Genomic DNA, 19,636 nt, shown 5'->3' on the forward strand with positions numbered 1-19,636 from the left:
GTGTGAAAATGGACCTACCAGGAGTTAGACTTACATCTGCCAATGAAGACCAAATGACTGCAAGGCATTCCTAGGAACAGGTACACCTTTTAAGCCTTGTCCTCCCTCCTCAACGCATCCACTTGCCACAGGTCTAGTTTCCATTTGACCCTAAGCAGATGTTTGACCTTTTGGGACAGAGGTGGGTGGTCGAGTTTTTGAGATTCAGTTCAGGGCCTCTGATAATACTGCTCCTGTCTTTCCACAGGCTATCAAATATGTACCTCTGGGTCATCCCTTGGACTATTTGCTGATTAACCGTTCTAATTTTTTTTCGCACGTGCACAGTTTATATTTTATAAGCATCATCTTTGAATTGTGCAAGTCTATTCACCATCATTTTGCCCTGTTGATCTTTTGCCTTTTCTTCTGCACTGTCTCTATCTTCAAGAGCCTGTTTGGCAAATGACCACTTCCATTGTTCACTCCATAAGCCAGTGTAAGCTGATGAGCATCCCTCATTCCTGCAGGTCTCTTAGCGGGTACCTCAAAATGCCTGGTCGCTGTCCTCTCATTCTGGACTGACTCTGCCATCGATCAGCCACTTCTCTCATTTGTCCGAGCTTCCTCTGGTCCATCAGTCTACTCCATCGACCACCTCTTCTCTTCTTACTTAGGGAAGTCTGTCGCATTGTCCCTCCAAGTCTCTTGCGCATCTCCCCCACGCCCTCCCGCACCGGAGTGTCTGTCGGTCCGAGCCGCCCCGGCCAGCTCTTGGGCCTCGACTGGGCTGGGCGTGGGTCTGTCCCGAGCCGATGTTTCCATCCATCTCCGTTTGCTTCCAATTCGGCAGGAACTTTACTCCAGTCGAAAGCGTAAGGGCGAGTGAGCGGGAGTGCTGGTCGAGCCACCCGCAGCGGGCGCGGGGCGCGGCGAGGGGCGCCGGGCGGGGTGGGCTTGCGAGCAGCCCGGGGGTGTCGCGGGCCGCCCTGCCCTATAAGGGGCCGAGCCGCCTCCGCCGCCGGGCGGGTGCCGGGCGGACCGCGGCGGCGGCGGCGGCGGCGGCTGCGATTGGCTCAGGCGCCCCATCCGGGGACTGGGCTCGGCGCTGCTCGTTCGCCCTAAAGGTACCAATATGGCGGAGGTGAGCAGGGAAACCGGGCAGGAGCGGCCGGGCTGGAGCGAGCGGCTGGCGGCCTCCCGCGCTCCCCAAGCCGGCCTGTGGTGTCCGGGGCCCTTTCCGCGGTCTCACGGGGGGCGGCGCGGCGGCTTGGGGCCTCGGGGCTGCGACGGACGGCAGCGGGGCCGGTCGGGGGGCGGGAGCGGGCGCGGGAGCGGTCTCCCTCCGGGACTAGGCCGCGGCAGCTCCGGCCCCGAGCCGGCCGGACGATGGGGCCGGACGGGAGGCGGCGGCCGGCGGCAGCGAGTCCCGACCCGGGGACGGCGCCGTGGCGTGCCCCCCGGCAGCTGACGCGGGCCGCCGGAGCCTCTGCACCGCCTCCCGGGGCTGGGGTGGGTGGAAACTGGCCGAGCCTCCCCCCACTCCGCGCCCGGATTGCAGAGCGGGGAGCGGGCTGCGCCACTGCCCTGCAGGAGTGTTGTGTGCCCCCGGCCCACCGTGTCTGGACTGCGGCGCGAAGGCGCCACAAGCTCCACTTTGCTCCAGGCGCCGAGGCGAGCGGGATGCGCTGCCGCTGGGCTTCGTGAGAGGCGAGCGGGACTCCCCGCCCCGCAGCCCGGGAGGTGCCGGGGTCCTTTCGGGGTAAAGAGAGAGGACCAAGATTCTCGACGCTTTCTCCAGGGGCTCTGGGTAGCCCCACTTTTCTCTGGGCTGAAGGAGGGAGGCAGGGCGAGCGAAGCTGCCCTGGCCGTGTCCCCAGGGACTAGTGAGCTGGGGGGAGGGGGTGGCGCAGCAGAAGCCCCTGGGCAGGAGTCTGCTGGGGCGAGGGGCTCGCTGGCGGGCCCGAGGACTAAACATCCTGGAAGGAACTAGCATCAACAGGACTGCGGGTCCGGGTCTCCGGACGCGGGGAAGAGCACGGGAGGATTGCGCTTTGGTTTGGGGGCGAGTGTCCGGTTGCGAGCTGGCCTATGCTCGGGGGCAGAGGACAGCCCTGGAGTTGGGGCTCCCGGCCCCAGGTGGGTGGACTAGGTGCCCAGAGGGCGAGTCCCTTTCAGGAAAGGGTGTTGCATTGCGAGGTGTTGTTCGGGGCCGTGGAGAGCCAGGTGGGATTTGGGGGACTCCTGAGATGTCGGGGTATTGGGGACCGATGCTGCGAGCCGACTACTCTGGGTTCAGCTTCTCGGCTTTGTAACTTGCTGAGCTCCAAGGGGCGGCTTAGAGTTGCCTGTTAGACTCCGGGCTCCGTCCCGGGTCTGCGAGTTTGTACACTAGGGACTCGAAGAGGAAAGCGAGGCAGCCAAGAGGGGCCCGAAAGGGGCCGGGAGCGATTGGAGCGAAGCTACGTCTTGTACTTTTGGCAGCTGCGGAGGAGCGCTGGGCTCCGCCTCCTCTGCGCCCTGTTGCCGGTGCTGCCTCTTCCCCTAGCTGCGCGATGTAACCGCACGTTTTCTTCTCTCTCCTAGGCTTCTTTTGGAAGTTCGAGCCCAGGTTTGTACTATTTTCTTACCTCTTCAGTGGGTCCCAAAGGGTAATGGGGGCTAAAAGACCTGTTGATAAATTTTTCCCACAAAAATTTGTCTTGGGAGTTTTTCATCATTTGTTTTTAAGAGTTTCAGTGTACATTTTGGTAATTAAGTTGTTTGAGGAAGGAACGGGTTATACTGTTCTCTCTTTTTTCTTGCATGTTGAAAAAAATACTTTGTTACAAAGCTGCTAACTGACAAATGTTCTTTTTAAGTAGTATATCTTTAATTCTCCCATATCTCATTTTTTTCTCTAAGCCTGAAACAGTTAATCCCAGATCTTTCTCAAACTTTCCACCAACTTTAGCAATTTAGTTTAGATTTTAATTTTTTTGAGAAATTGACTTTTTGATTTGTCAGAATTTTGGGGTTGCTTATGTTGATTATTAATCATGATTCCTCATTTCCACTTACGTTGTCTGTCTTTTTTTTCCTTCATATATGAGAAATGTCTGTAGATCGTGTTAACTTGAAAACTGAGAGTTAGGTAAAGCTGCCCTAATCAAAAGAAGCTTGAAAATTAAAGCTGCCCTAATCAAAAGAAGCACAGATTTTCTGAGTTTGGCACAGAAAAGTGGTAATAATAGAATTTTTGAGGTGAGACAACACTAGATCATCTAGGACTGTGTTTCTTAACTGTTTTGGTGTCAGAACCAACTATCAGGATCTGATGAAAGCAAAGGACTCTGTCTCCAGAACTCTGCATATAATGCATAATTCATATAATTTGGGGTTTTTGGAACCTTTGAAACCTGTCTATGGGAAAGACCTTTCCTCGTGTGCTAAAATGGAAGGACAGCTTTGTTTCACTTTATCATCCCCTTTCCAGCCCCCTCTTGGCTGCCCCTTTTCCCTCTCATAGTCTTCAGGAAAAGTGTCTCTGAACTAGTTCAACTCCTTTATTTTTTACACTTGAGGAGACATTTAAATAACTCTACTGAGAGTCACCTAGTTAATAGCAGAGCCTGGATGGGCTCCCAAGTCTGTTACCACATGTTGCCTTAGAGTGAACAGTCCATTTCCTTGCATATTACTTTATGTATTAGTCAACCTTTAAGGTCTCTCTTGATTATCATTTAAGATATTATAAAATAATACCAAGTAGAAGAAATTTGTGGTTATTTTAAAAATAGCTATGTCTTTACATTTAAAAATTATTTTTAAAAGTTTCTCTAACTTTGAGACAAACATTTCTTTGTTATAACTGAATTTAGGGAAAGAAAATTTATGTACATGATGCCAAACATCTGGATGATAGTGGAATTTTTCCATTTTGCATCACTGTCTGCTTTTCAGAAGTTGCATTCTGAATAAAAAGCAAAAAGACAGTGTGGTTTTGGCGTTTAAACAAACTTGTAACTTGTTTTTAATCAATTAGCCATTTTTAAAGAGGATTTTAGAGCTGGAAGAGACTAGAGGTCATCCAAGCCAACACTGTACGTACAAATCCAAAATTGGACCCAGGCCCACAAAGTTTGAATGAGTTGTCTCAGGTCCCAGAAAGCCAGGGACAAAGCCAAGAGTAGACCCTCAGGCCCTTGCATTTCTGGCCCTTATTGAATGAATACCTTCCACTTTAAGGGAAGCCTTAAAGTGTACCAAGTGATACGGTTCTTACACAAGAGGGTAGAGCTCTGTCCTCAAAAAAGTGGAAGAGTTACTGTGTATTTCATACTTTATGCTTTGGCATACCTCAAGGGTTTCCAGGAATTTCTCAAAAAATGAAAATTTGCACTGGTGGATGTTCTGCTTTTGAGCTATTTAAAAAATATTCATCTTTCTCTAAAATTAACTTAAACCACCTATACCACAACAGATTTTAAAATGAGCAGGTTAATATTCAAACATTTAAAAAATAGCATAATGTAAACCTTCTAAAGAATAAAGTCTCATAGGAATTTTATTAATTTTAGGACTAATGATTAGAGTTCTCCAGACTCAGAATCAAAAACACTGAATTGTGTCTGTTTTTTTGGTCGTAGTGAAAAATCTTTGGTCTAGTTCAGTGTTTTGGAAATGATCTCACACTGTCCTTAAATGTTTGAAATTTTAAAATAATAAATTGCTTGACTAAAAACAGATCAAACTTTTTGTGTCCAGTATGCTTCCTTCCACTTCTCCCTTCCTCCACTCCACAATTCTGATACTTCTTTCCTTCCCTGCTCTGAGAGTCGCTGGTCTAATTGAATTACGTACTAGAGTAAAACAAATGGAGAAAATACTGTTTTTCATAAATTTAATTTCATTCTCTTGGGATTATGGATAGCATTCATCTTTCCATTTGGTTTTCAGGGTATCCTGTTGACTTCAGATTTGCCATTAAAAAGCATTACCACTTTATAAACAAGTTTGAATTGACCAAAACAACTTGCAGTGGGATATATCTCCCAAAATTTCAGATATGAGATTCTGTGTTCCCTTCATGTAATTTTAAGAATTTTATTAGTAGTCCAAAGAAAACATGCTCTTATGGTTTAATGCTGAGATGCTTGAAATACTGTTACAGAAATGGTAAGTGAGGTAGTGCTTTTGAAGATTAATGGCTATGTAGCTGCTTCACAAAACTTGCATTTGTTCTAGAAACCAGATCTCTGTTTTGTTTCGAACCTTTATTTGAGGGTTAGATTTGAGTAAAATTTATATTCCCTTTTTCTGGAAGTGTTTTGCCTTAATGTATAACAGATTCTTGTGAAATCTTCTATTCATAATCCTTCTGACATTTTTCTACTGCTTTTAGACAAATGTATTAAACTAACTGATTCGACTTTTGACTTTTCTAGTAGAACATTTTTTTAGGGACCACTCCACTTTGCTGCTATTATAGGTCATGTTCTCATGGACTGGACACCTTATAAAAGTGGTTATAAAGCAGCCTTGTTCTTTTGCTGGTTTAGATATCTTTTCAGGAATTTGTGGTCTTAACTTTATAAACTACATAGAAAATATACTTTACAGGTTATACATTTAATAAAGCTTAGATATAAATATTAAAAGGAACTGGCAGTAGAACACAAATTATTTTCTTTTGTAAATAGCCTTATGAACCTGTTAAGTGATTGATTGTTTCCTTCCAGTTGGGTCTTTGTCATCTGAGGATCATGATTTTGACCCCACTGCTGAGATGTTGGTCCATGATTATGATGATGAACGAACTCTTGAAGAAGAAGAAATGATGGATGAGGGTAAAAACTTCAGTTCTGAAATTGAAGACTTAGAAAAGGTAAAGAATTTTACTTTAGTATTTTAATACAAACTTAAAGATTGAATACAAACTTACAGTATATAAAATTTTAAAATTCTGTTGTAAATTATTTTACAACCTACCTGAAATGAAAATAGTATCAGAGGAACCTACTGTATAGTACAGGGAACTATATTAAATATCTTGTAATAACCTATAATGGAAAAGAATCTGAAAAAGAATACACACACACACACACACACACACATAAAAACTGAATCACTTTGTGTACACTTGAAACTAACCAATATTGTAAATCAACTGTACTTCAATTAAAAAAGAATAGTATCAGTATAGTTGTTTTTGACCTAACTTATACAGAATGTTGCTGATTTTTCTCATTATTTTGAAGGACAGCCTAATGAGTACATTTTCATTTACTTTTAAGAAATTAACTTACATCTGTTAACCTAATTTTTAAGTTAATACCAGCACTTTGAAATAGGTACATTTACAGATGGGAATACTGAGATGCAGAGAACTTAGTTCTAGAATCCTAGCCCTAAACTTAATTCAGAATCCTAGCCCTGCTTCTTTGTATTATACCACACTGTTCTACTGAAGGGCAAACTTGAGTTTAACTAAGCACTGAGTAGATATAATGAGAAATCTTCTCCTTCGAGAGACTTGTAATCTGGTAGGCTACTGTAAGAAAATTGAAAAAGTTTTACTCTGTTTTTAAATGTGAATCAGTAATAACCTATTTCCTACCCACCAGACTTTTAAAAAGTTGGCAGAGTAAATGTAGTTTATGGCTTTCTAAAACCCAAATCAGTATAAATTCAAATGAACTGGATTTTAAACACATGTTTATACCTGGACTACAGAGAGAGAGCTCCATAGGGGTCCCTTGAAAAGATTATACTTATCTATAAATTAACCTTATTTGCAAATTTCTAATCAGCCCAGAGTAATAAAAGTTTTCAGGAATAACACTGAAGTTTCATACCTCTTTTTCTTGAAGAAGACAAAGCATATTCTTTTCTAATCTCTTCTGCTATCTTTGTGAGGCAGGACTGGGCTATTATTGCCTTTCTTTATTCATATTAATACACAGGGAAACAGAAGGAGAGTCTTTAGGGCCTAGACCCCAGGCTTTGTAGACCTGAAATTTTCTAAAGACATTCATTCCTTTGGCAAATTAATCCAACACAGTTGCAGTTATATTCAATCATTAAAAAAATACACTTATCTCCTATAAAAGCCTAACAGATTTGGGAATATAGAGATAAAATGATTAGGAAATTCTCAAGAAGAAAAGCCTTGCCTATCACTTCTTTCAGGGATGATGATAAGATGTTGCCTGTTGTTGACAAAAGATGCTCAAGAGTCTCAAGCTCTGCCTTAACTTTATTCAGGCTGTTCTTTTCTACCTCCTATGAGTGAGTAGCCTAGAATAACTAAGAATTAGAATCCAGCTCACATATCACTAAACCAAAGACTGTGGTAGGTCCTGGGATTGCAGAAATGAACAATTTAACAATGTCCCTGGACTCTAGGAGCTTGCAGTCTAGTGTGGGGTAGAGTGACAAATGGGAACAGTGATTTTTTGATGTGCTCTGCTAAGAGCTATGAAAGCTATAAGCAGTGAGAGCTATGGGAGAGAAAGGGTTTATGTATAGTAGAAGATGTTTAGCCTCATGTGGAAGTTCATGGAAGGCTTCTTAGATACTTCTCTCCTGTAATTGTTTCAGTCAAGACACAGCTGTGGGCATGGGCAGAAGTCCCAGGTGGTCTCATAATGCACCTTCCTTGATTATGTGTTTCCTGTTAAAGACAGGGAAACAGCAGTCTAGTTGTAGCATGACATAAGAAAATAATATAAATGGGCTACACTGCACTTTAGCTATGCAAATAGATGTGCTGTCAGTAAACTAGTAAGAATTAAAAATTTCATTTAATGTGTTAACACATTTTGTTATTACTTGGGTAATCTGGTAGGGATTGTTATGGCCTGGTAAAATTTTATTTTTCAGATTTGTGGGTTTTATTCTTGCAGAGATTATAGTAATAGCTGCTTTGATCTGTGTTTAGTGAATTTTTAAAGAAAATCAGGAAAGATAAAGAGAAATATACAACAGCAAAGAGTTACTCACTTAGCTTTTCACAGAAATACCTAATTTCTATTCCTGTGATTTTCATTTTGTTTAGTAAATCTTTGCTTTGTAATGATACCTATTACTGAATTTGTAGATTCAGAAAAATTATAGCCCTTTAAATATTTCATCTTCTTTGTACTTGGGTAGTTTTGCTTCTTGGCATTTTGTCACATTCTTGGAAATTGAGACAGAAAAATAAAATTTTTTTACACAAATTCTAATGAAGACCTAAGAGCTGTGTGCCCGCTCGGAAGGCTAGTCATTTTCTCACTGAGCAGAGGACAAGAGGAGCTGTTTCTAAGAGTGAGTGACTGCTCACTTCCTCTGAACTGTGATTCTTGTCCGTAGTAAAACATAACTGTGTAGATTTGGTCTCTGTTCTTTATTGATGTTTAATGAAACATAAAAATGAATAAAAGAAACAGTAGATAGAGGCACAAATAAAAAGTAAGGATCATTTAATTTTTAAAGAAATTTAAAATTGTTTCTGTACAATTTAAAATAATGTATTCTGTTAATCTTGTATTGTTGGAACAGTGATTTAGTTGTTACATGGTAATAGTCTTAGGAGCTTGATGTTAATGTTTGTTTTTAAAATTTTTTAGTTTTTATACCCACAGTAAATAAACATGATAGTTTGTAGTCTATACATATTGGCCTTTATTTTGGTACTTACACATTTTTAGTACACTATATATTATGGAAAATAAGAGAGGTACAAAATCAGTTTTCTTACAGTAGCCCTTTGGTAAATACAGACAACAGACTGTGGCAAGATTTTAGTTATTAAACGTACTAAAATAAGGTTTATGTTATATCATTCTGTAATTTAATCTATTCATGTTATTGTTTCCTGAGGGGTTTTATTTAATAGTCCTAGAGTTAGACCTATAAGTTTAAAAAAAAATTTACATCTTTGCCTTCATTAATATATGAGTTTCTCCTCTTATATTCATTGTGAAATGAGAAAAGTAGAAATCACCTTTTCTAGCACTTAGGCTTTGGTATAGGTCCTTTTTTTTTTTTTTTTTTTTAAAGCATTAAAAGTTACGTGTAGATTGTTTTGCAGCCTGTATTTTAAGATATCAGAGTGGTGTTATATTAAAATTGATCTGTACCTCACTTAGACAGTGTCATTTGACCCATCCAGCAACACCACCAGGTGTGTCAGAAAAGTATTAGCATTATTTCCTTGGCTCAGAGGCCCTGTTGGTTGTAAGATTTACCATAGATTTAGAAATAGCATAAATGGGAACATAGAGGAACACTGCTGTGAGAAATCTGTACATTGGTAATGGGATGCGTCCTAATTTATGATATGTGAGGCTATGCATCATAGGGTTAAGGAAATATATTTTTCTATTTACAGTTGAGGAAATAGAGGTGAGAAGGGTTAGATGATTTGCCCACGTTAGCAGTTAGTGAGTCCTCTGCCTCTAAATCTTGTACTCTTCTTGTTATAAATCCTTTGACTTATAAAATAGTTCATTCATAAGTGTGCCTAGACTCGAGTGTGTTTCTTGAAATTTAGATAGGTTCAACAAAATACCTGAGGAACAGACAGAAGAGAAAAATCCTCATCCCTGGGACAAGGAGCTAGAGCAAACTTCTAAGCTGATCTAGGCACCACAGATCTCAGAGGCTTTGAGATCTGCTGGTTCAGTTTTGAAAATATTTCTTCTGTGCTTCACAGAGCTAAGTGCTTTATTAATAGGCTCCAATAGAAAGCTTACTGTAAAGTGCTTCAAAGACTAGATTAACCTTTCCCAGTTTTGCTTTAAAGTTTTAGTACAGATAATTTCTGTGTTTAGCACCAGCCTCTTCTAGTGGACCCTACAGTGTCTTCCCTTGAATATATTAATGAGATTTCCACTAAGATGGTCACCTTTTCCCTCAACAGATGATCATACTTGTATCTTTATAGAAAAAATAGGATTTTCATGAATGACTACCCAGAACCTCCTATTTGCACCACACATGTAAACATAACTTTTATACTCATTCTTTCTTCCTTTTCTCCCATCCCAAAAGTATCTGCCACGTCCCAGGCTAATCCCTAGATTCCATTCCTTCAGCCCTCAGCTTAGTCTTCCATGTATCTTTTTATTTCAATATAGAATCTTACTCATACATTTCCCACATTTGGAAATTCTCTTTTGACCCTGTTTTGCCCTTAGTCATTCTCCTTTTATAATGTTTGTACTCTCTGCTCTCCTGTTGAGTCCTTAGCTTTTCTCGCAACAGGTTGTTAAGGTCACCAATAATTCCTGATTGACAGATACAAAGACTTCATGTCTGTCTTTATCTTGCTTGATCTCTCTCTGATATCTGACCAGTGATCATTGTAGTTTCTCCACCCTTGCTTCTTCCTTAACTTGTGTAATCCTGTGTTTTCTCCTAATTCTACTTCTATTCTCTGGTGTATCCCTCTGTCAGATTTATGGCCTTTTCTTTATTTACCCCCATTTTAATTGATGGTAATTCCCCAGGGTTCTAGCTTTTGTCTTCTCACTCTATATGCCTTTTCTGGTTGACTCATTGAAGCCCATTGCTTCAACTTTACCTTAAATCATCATCTACCATCCCACCCCCCACCCTTAAGCTTATCTTATGTTTCGGTCTCATAATGATGTTATAACTATTTAACCTTCTCAGGCCAGAAATAGGCAATTTACTTAGATTCCTGTGTCACTTGCATTCCCTCTATCAAGTGAGTCAAGAAACATATTATTTTTTCTTAACTTCCCTTGGATAAATCCCTTCTTTAGTTCAGGCTCTCATTCTTCCACTACTCCTAGAACGTTACTTCCAAAATCATGCCTCAAAGCTTACAGACATATCCTGTTGCCTATAGGGTAATATATCTGTAAGTTCTTCCAATAAAGCATGGATCCCCTTCTCTTTACTCTCATCCTGAGTGAGCTTATCGACTCCTGTGGCTTTAAATACCATCTAGATGCTAATGAATGCCAGATTTGTATCTTCAGCCCAGCCTGATCCTCTGAGCTCCAGGCTCTTGGCCAACATGACTTTCCCACTTGGATGTTTCATAGTCCTCTCAAACTTAACTTGTGTCCTCTGCAGAACTCTGTAATTTTTCCCTTCATGAACCTTTCCTTCCTTTAGTTTTTTTCTGTCTCAGTAAAAGTTACCACCACCTAGGCAGTTGATCAAATAGAAATCTGGGGAGTTGTCCTCCTCTCTCTCTTTTACGTACACATCCAGGAGCCCATTTGATTCCATCTCAGAGTATGTCTAATTTATTCACGTCTCTTCATGTCTGTATTGCTACTCTAAACCAGCATGAGGCTCCTAAGTGGTCTTCCTGCTTTTCTCTTATCTCTCCACCTTCTCAGACTTTTCCTCATGCAGTTGCCCAGCATTTAAGAAGAAAGAGTTATGTCACTCCATTTTTATAGTTCTCCAGTGGCTTCCCGTTGCCCTGGGAATAAAGCCCAAGTTTGTTTCCCATGAGGCCTTTTGTGATCTTCCTCTGCTTGTTTTTCTCTTCTCCTCTTTTTTTTTTTGTTTGTTTGTTTGTTTTTTTTTTTTTTGATTCTACTCTCTGTGCTCTGGCCATTGGCTTAGTGGAAAACCACCCTCAGGCCTCAAGTGAGTTGCTTCCTTTACCTGGAATGCTCTTCACAGGATTGATTCGTCACTTCGCAGACTTCCGGCCTCAGCTGAGAGTCACTCATTGTCTTCCCCTCTGACACTATGAAAGTAGGCCCTCCATATTGTTCTGTGTCTCAGGACCCTATTTATTTCTTTTGCACTCTTCATAATTGGCAGTAATGTGTTCGTGAATTGTCCGTTTTCTCCCCTAGTCTGTAAGTTGTAGAAAGGCAAGACCTGTGTTTCGTACCAGCACCAGGCACAGTGGCCTCTTGGCACAGTCACTGCTCAGTGTTTCTGATGACGAACCACATGTCCCTAGTCTACAACCCTCTTCTGTTAGAAGCCTCTTCATCTTTCAGGACTTAGCTCAATCTTTGCCCTCTGTATGATACTTCCTTCCACATACTGTTATTCCTGGGGTGTAGGTCTTCCCTTCTCTACCCACCAATTCATAGCACCAATTCCAGAACTGATTATTGCAGCTATCACAGTGTATTATAATTTTTGACTTACCACTTCATTCCATCAAGATTGAATTCCTTGAGAGCAAGGATTTCTTTTTTTCGTTAGTTTTATTTCTATATCCATAGCCGGTTGTCCTCCACATAGTTCCTAGAGCCCAGTAAGTGCTCTGTTGATGGGAGAGTGGACTATCAGTGCATGATGAGTGAAAATTCCTATCTCCCCCAGTTCATGGAGGGAATCTGAAACTCTAAGATTTTGGTTGGCAAAGGCTGCAACCCTGTTTCCTCTTAGACCTAGTGTGAGCCGGAGGGGATGGACTGCATGGACTCTGCAAGGAGCAGGACTGCAGAAACTCTCAGTGTGGTTCTAGCACCTTTGAAGGGATCTTTGATTTGGGAGAAGACTAACTCCTGAGGTTTTCCCATGACATGGGTGAGCTTCTGTTCATCCTGACTATCCAACTAAATTTGTGCTAAATTTATTGTTCTCCCAAAGCAGCTTTTTACTGATTTCAGTCCCAAGTTGAAAAGATTTCATAGCATGATGGGTACCGTCATTGGAAAGGTGCTTATCTCCTACTGCAAATTTACAAATGAGGATTTTTGTCGTATACCTAAGCTCATAACATGAACTATTTCATTCAGGTATAGTGAAAAATGTAAACTCTGTACTGCAAAGGCAAAGGCCAATTCTTGGGACCCCCAGAACTTGTGTCCCTTGTGGGCCCTGGTGGATAGCCAGTTGGCTGTCTGGGAGTCATCACTGGCTATCCTTAGCTCACTTTGTGATCTGTTGTGGGCATGCTTTGCATGCTCTGTCTTCACGTTTTCATGCTGTTTGCTTCATGACTTAGATTCTTAGAGGGAAAACTAAGCCATAAGCAAGCTTTAAAAGTGAATCTCTTAATAGTAGGTGGACATAAACATCTTTAAAATAGTTAAGAAATTAGTTTGTGGTTATCTGGTCTTGAAGTTATTTTAAATGATAGTTATAAATATTTCTATGTATTTTAGTGGTTGAATTAAAATATTTAAAAAAAGGAAATATAGCACTTATTTTCAGATTAATGGAGGGAAGAAACAATGGGTGCCACTATATGGCATGGCTTAAGTGTTCATAACACAGACAGCACTCCAGCCAGAGTATGTAATTTTATGAAAGCAGCACAGCCGGTAAGTGAATTGGGTGACCTGGGATTCAAACTCAGAACTCAGTTTCCTCATCTGTAAGATGGTGGTAATGCAAATTTCATCAGACAGTTGTGGGAAAAAAAACAGCTGGTATACAATATAGATACAGTAGTAGGAATATCAAAGGATAAGTGTTTTGAACATTAATATATAAACATTACTAGTGTTAGTAAATGTTTAGCAGATGTTTCCCATTAGGTGTCTTCTAATTAACATGGAGAATAAACCTAGGGGCCAACTGTTAATTGCAAAGAAACAAGCTAAAAATTACATGAAGTTATTGATTGATTAATTGGAAATGTTTTCAAGGCAAATCTTTGTAGTAGTGTAAAAGCTAAAAAAAAACTGCACTAAAGCAGGTATTTGGGAGGTTTTTAAAAAGTGAAATGATGCTAGCAAATGAAAACTTCAAGAAGTTAATTGTTAGGCTTTTGTTCATATATTAATTATAGCTCTAGGTGTTTGATCCTGTTTTATGGCCATAGTACAAAAAGCAAAACTAAAATTTGGTTTTGATTTGGTAGTGCTGTTCTGGTAATGTGCTTTATGAACATTAATGGTGTCACAGTTTATCTGTGGTTCAGAATTGTGGCATCTACTGAGTTCATGTTTGTGTTCTGGCTTGAATAGGAAGGAAACATGCCTTTAGAAGATTTATTGGCATTCTATGGCTATGAACCTACAATTTCAGCAGTTGCAAATTCCAGTGCAAATAGCTCCCCAAGTGAACTTGCAGATGAACTACCAGATATGACACTAGACAAAGTAAGTACAAGCATTTAGAAGAAAAAATCCAGCTCTGTTACCATTAACTGTTTTTTATTAGTTTCTTTTACTTACACATTTCATAATTCTGAATTGTAAACTTCTTATGGACCCACTGCTCTTATCATTTTGGTGACTGGCTTGAATATTGTTTAGCCTTGATCACACTATTTTTAAAGTAGTAATAGCTTAATATTACTTTGCATATTTGAGTATTCTTCCATAACTTTTTATTTTTCTTGTATAGATATACTGTATTTAAACTTAGATTTTACCCTAACTTCTTTTGAGCCTATGGACCTTGAATGCATTGGTTAATAAATCTCCCAGAACTTTTCAAACCAAACTAGCTTAGGTGTGGAGTGGTTGGAGAGAAATTCTATTTTCTTGGGCTCTGGGAATGACAGCGACCATAGCAGCCAAGCCCTCAGTGATAAGTATTTAACACAGGCTGGTTGTAGAGGAGGCCTAGTCTCTGCCAACGGAAGTTCACAGTCATGGTCTCTGCTGACGGATCCCTGGGGAGCTTTCCTCGCCTTTCGTATCTCAGGCAGGGAGAGGAGGAATCCACATTTTGGAACCTCCTCCTGTGAGTTACATTGGTCCCACTTTTCAATCAAATGTGATAATAATGTACGACAGATATTGATGACCATAGTCATTCAGCAAAGAGTGAGCTCCTACTATGTGCCAGGCACAAGGTTGACTGTACATTTACATAAAAATCAATTCAGAACTGTTTCTTTTAAAATTATATCACTAGTCAGTGGTTCATTAGTTGGGCTTTAAAAAATTATTGGAAGAGTGGAATTTGGAGACTTTCTTATTTTAGTTATTTTAGTTGGCAGAAAATGAGTTTAACTTTTAACCACTTAGAAGTAAGATTATTATTGTAAATTCACTAAAAATTAGTCTGCATCTTCAGATAAGTGCTCAGCATACCCACAAATTTGGCAATTTTTTTGTTATATCGTAAGTACATAATAGTATAGTTGTTAAATATTGTATATAATTAAATAGTAAATGTTATTAAGTAATTATGTACATGAAGTAAATTATAGGAGAATTTCAAGTTTACTTTTCCCAAAACTGAGGTTTCAGCTAGTTCTTAATTGTATCATAATACCATAATGTTTATGAATAATGTTATGACAACTTTTTTCCTGGAATTGATGAGATATAATCATTTCTAACTCTAGCATTGCATTCCTATTCTTATAGGAGGAAATAGCAAAAGACCTATTGTCAGGTGATGACGAGGAAACTCAGTCTTCTGCAGATGATCTGACACCATCTGTGACTTCCCATGAAACTTCCGATTTCTTCCCTAGACCTTTACGATGTAAGAAACCCAATCATTACTGTTTAATAGTAGTGTTGACATTCTGGCTTGAGTACATTTTATCGCATTCAGTAGTTATATGAGAATATTCTAAGTGTTTTACTTAACTAAAATAAAATACTATTATAATCTGAATAAGATTATAACCTTTTTTAAAATTGGGATACATGTAAACTAATATACTGTTTAAAAATAAAAACATTTGCTTAGTTTCTCAGGCCTATTCTTTCCTAAGACTCATCTCTTGCTATGGCAACCAATCTTAGTTCAGCTGTGAGATTCTATAGACACTTTTTGGACTTCTGTTAAAAAGCTCTTACTTTTCTGGTTTTGAAAACTACTATGAGTTGCTCAAAAAATATTTTTTACTTTTAGTGATTTATTTAATACTTTCCTTTTAGTGTTTGGTGTAATCCCTTAATGTATATTGGTAGTATTTGAAAGGTTTTTGAATTGAGATAATTTTTTATATGAACTCAAATAATAATTTATATAAAAATAAATTTTTATAAGTCTTGCATATTTCTCAAGTATTTTTATGGTGGAAGGACAGTTAAGTTAACAAGATCTAAGACACACATATGTGTGCAAAAAGATAATTTTGATGGACTCAGTGTGTAGCTCTTTGTGTATGTCTCACTCTGGATTAGTGTAATCCAGTGCTTTACCTTCTTTTTTAAGGTGACCATAGTGGTTTTCCTCTTGCCTCTCCAAACTATTTGACCGTATACCAAATAATTATAAAGATACTATGCATTTTCTTAGTATTTTCAGTGTCTTGTTTTGACTAGTTTCAAAATGTGAGACCAGTGCAAGAGTTTTAGTGTATTTGTGCTGATCTCATTTATTCAATAAGTTTTTATAAATTATCATAAATAAAATACTAGGCACTCTTTTAAGTACTGCAAAAATAGGCAACAAAAACCTTTTTTTTAATTTAAATTTCTTCTTTTAAGCAAATACTACATGTGATGGGGATAAAGAATCAGAGGTTGAAGATGTTGAAACAGACAGTGGTAACTCACCTGAAGATCTGAGGAAGGTATGTTAAGTTACCATCATAACTTAGTAGACCATTTGGATTAAAGTCATTTTTAAAAACATTTCTGAAATAATTTAAAATAACTTTGTTTTGCAAGGTAACTTTTGACTTGTAGTAACTGATTAATGGGTTGAAACTTTGTTTTTCAGCATTTATAGTAAGTTGTTTTTACTTCTAAATTTTCCTGTAGGAAATAATGATTGGTTTACAGTACCAGGCAGAGATTCCGCCTTATCTCGGAGAGTATGCTGGTAATGAGAAAGGTAAAGAAGACTTTTGATTTTGATAATACTTGGTAGGCCAAGTTACATCTCAGCATGTTTATTTAAATACCTGATTATATACTCATCTTGTCAGTGTAAAGGGAGATTTGGAGTCAGGGAACATTAGGCCTGACTTAGGAATAATGTATTAAAATTAACCAGGAGACTCAGGGAACCACCTTCTGCCTCATACAATGCTTCTTAGCCAGTATGCTCAGCAACTGTGAAATTAGTGGAGCTGCTCTTCAAGTGCAACTGTTTGGCCCATATCCTTCTCCAGTAGAAGTGGGTAGCATCTTATCATCTGAGATAATGAGAATGTTAGGGATATGATCCTCTTGGAAAGAAACTCTTGAGGAAAAAAGAAGTTAGAAGAAATTCTTCTGCCCCAGCCCTGGAAGAGAAGGTGGTGGAATGTAAGGATTCTGTTTCTTTTGTTACACACCCCCACTTAAGTGTAATCAGTTTTTCTCAAGTTTTTGATAGATTCCAACTATAGCTGATTCTGAAAAAATGGAGAGGTGAGGTGATGGGAAGTGAAAATCCAGGTACACCTTCCTTGCTGAACTTGGGAACCAAGCAGATTTGGCCAGGGGCATTTGACCTTTTCTTTAATGAGTTGATTCATCCTTTGAAGTTATGAGGTCGAAAGCAGCACAGTGACACAACTCTTCCTGAATTCTTATTTCTTCCTTTTCTCTGTATCAGTTCATCCCCCATTGAATGGGAGGGAGGACTGGTTACCTAGGTAACCTTGGCAGCCCCTAGCAACAATGATTTCCTAAATTGCTTTCCAAGTGATAGAAGACAGTTGTCCCAGGGAAGTAAATAGGAGCTGATCATCCTCAGATGCCCCTGTCTCTCCACCTTCCCACCCACATGCCACACACACACCCTTGGAGCCAAGTACATACTCAGCAGCTCTCGGTCCTTAGGCTAAACAAAATGGAGGTAATATCTCTCAGTTTTGTGCTTTCAGGAGGGAAAGTAAACTTTATCTTTTGAGGGAATAAACTTGAACAAAACTACTTCAGTTTTGACCGAAGAGTAAAGAAACTGGTTCCAGAAACTTACCTCAAAAGTCAGTTTTGTTGCATAACAGGCACACTTTACTTTTAACTTTCCTGCTCATCGGGATGGTAATGCCTGCCTTATACAGTTGTGACTATAAAGCACTTACCATGGTCTCTGCTACATAGTGAATTCTCAGTAAACTTCTTTTATTAGCTGTATTTAGTGGTTACTGTACACTTGAAGAATGGATTGCATTTGAAGCAATAGGATTTTATTTCACAGTTTATTGTGTGAGGTAGAAGCTTTGAGGATGGCAGCAGTATTTGCATTAATAAAATATACAGTTTGTTTTAGTGACATTTCACTTATTAACGTATTAGCCTCTTAAGTGGAAAGTTTACTTTTCTTACTGTTTGTCATTCTTTTTCTTTTTTGATTAGTCTGCTTCCTTTTTTAAATAAAAATTTACCTTTTGGGGAAGAAATTAGTAAAGGAAAAGTATATCTTTCTTAGATATTTCATTACTGGCAGTTATTTTGATTTTTATTTATTTTTGTTTATTTTATTTGTTTTCAATTTTTAACCTCTAGACATTTCATAGAGCAATTTAGGCAGTTAAGAGAAAATTCCAGTGAAGTTATTAAAGAATTTACACAGGTTATTTTTAACCCCTCATTACAAGAGTGTAAGAGGCCACTACCAGTTTTACATTAGACTACAAGGCATAGAAAACCTTCTCACTTGTTAGTAAATCCAACCACCAAAAAAATTACTTGCTCTAGTCGCTGGAATACTTGGCCCTTAATAAAGTTTAAAAAAAAATTCTTTTAAACATTTGCTAGTGAAAGACTCAGCTTGCCAGACAATCAATTTATTGGTGTCCTGAAGTTAATTACTTGTCCCAGTGTATGGGAAGAGGAAGAGCAGTCTGTATGCATCTTTGAGTGTGTTCACTATTTTTAATGTGTTAATGGGATTTTCTCTATCAGTGTATGAAAATGAAGACCAGTTACTTTGGCGTCCTGGTGTGGTTTTGGAGAGCAAAGTTAAGGAGTACCTTGTTGAGACCTCATTAAGAACTGGAAGTGAGAAAATAATGGATAGGATTTCTGCAGGAACACACACAAGGGACAATGAACAGGTATACATCAATTTCTGTTGAAACAGTAGCTAACTAATATAATATCTTCTTTATTTTCTTATATTTGATTCAAATATTTCTTATATATGAATTGGCTATCTCTGATTTTTAAAACTTGGAAAATACTTGTATATTTGTATACCATGTATATACGTATACATATATCTTATCTTAGATACCATTTTATATCCTTTTAATCACTTAATGTTATTTTCTTTGTCATTGAGATTTCTGTCATACTTCTTTTTTTAATTGAAATATAGTTGATTTACATTGTCTTAGTTTTAGGTGTACAGCAAAGTGATTCAATTATACATATATATATATTCTTTTCCATTACAGGTTATTACAAGATATTGAATATAGTTCTCTGTGCTATACAGTAGGTTCTTGTTGTTTATCTATTTTATATATAGTAGTGTGTATATGTTAACTCCAAACTCCTAATTTATCCCTTCCTCCCCCTTTCCCATTTGGTAACCATAGTTTGTTTTCTATGTCTGTGAGTCTATTTCTGGTTTGTAAATAAGTTCATTTGTGTCATTTTTTTTTAACGATTCCACATATAAGTGATAGCATATGATATTTGTCTTTTTCTGTCTTAATATGATCTCTAGGTCCATCCATGTTGTTGCAATTAGCATTACATTCTTTTTTAAGTCTGAGTAGTAGTCCATTGTATATCCATACTACATCTTCTTTATCCATTCATCTTTTGATGGACACTTAGGTTGCTTCCATGTCTTGGCTATTGTGAATAATGCTGCTATGAACATTGAGGTGCATGTATCTTTTTGAGTTATAATTTTATCTGGATATATGCCCAGAAGT

The 19,636-nt window shown here is 38.9% G+C and overlaps 1 protein-coding gene across 4 annotated transcripts in view; it reads left to right on the forward strand.

The window, feature by feature from the left end:
- Positions 1-19,636, forward strand: part of MIER3 (MIER family member 3) — an 80,371-nt gene that overhangs the window by 49,113 nt on the left and 11,622 nt on the right. Inside the window, exons 1-8 of one of the 4 annotated variants that reach the window (XM_072958649.1) lie at positions 1,017-1,123; positions 2,566-2,590; positions 5,700-5,845; positions 13,869-14,003; positions 15,225-15,345; positions 16,302-16,387; positions 16,578-16,650; positions 18,654-18,805. In XM_072958649.1, the coding sequence (XP_072814750.1) occupies positions 1,115-1,123; positions 2,566-2,590; positions 5,700-5,845; positions 13,869-14,003; positions 15,225-15,345; positions 16,302-16,387; positions 16,578-16,650; positions 18,654-18,805 (747 nt within the window). In that variant the 5' untranslated portion in view covers positions 1,017-1,114. Of the gene's footprint in view, positions 1-1,016; positions 1,124-1,529; positions 1,742-2,565; positions 2,591-5,699; positions 5,846-13,868; positions 14,004-15,224; positions 15,346-16,301; positions 16,388-16,577; positions 16,651-18,653; positions 18,806-19,636 lie in introns of those variants that run through there. The other 3 variants (XM_072958652.1, XM_072958650.1, XM_072958651.1) reach the window with 3 other exon arrangements.

This window comes from Vicugna pacos, chromosome 3 (assembly GCF_048564905.1).
Source record: "Vicugna pacos chromosome 3, VicPac4, whole genome shotgun sequence".
Classification (NCBI taxonomy): domain Eukaryota; kingdom Metazoa; phylum Chordata; class Mammalia; order Artiodactyla; family Camelidae; genus Vicugna; species Vicugna pacos.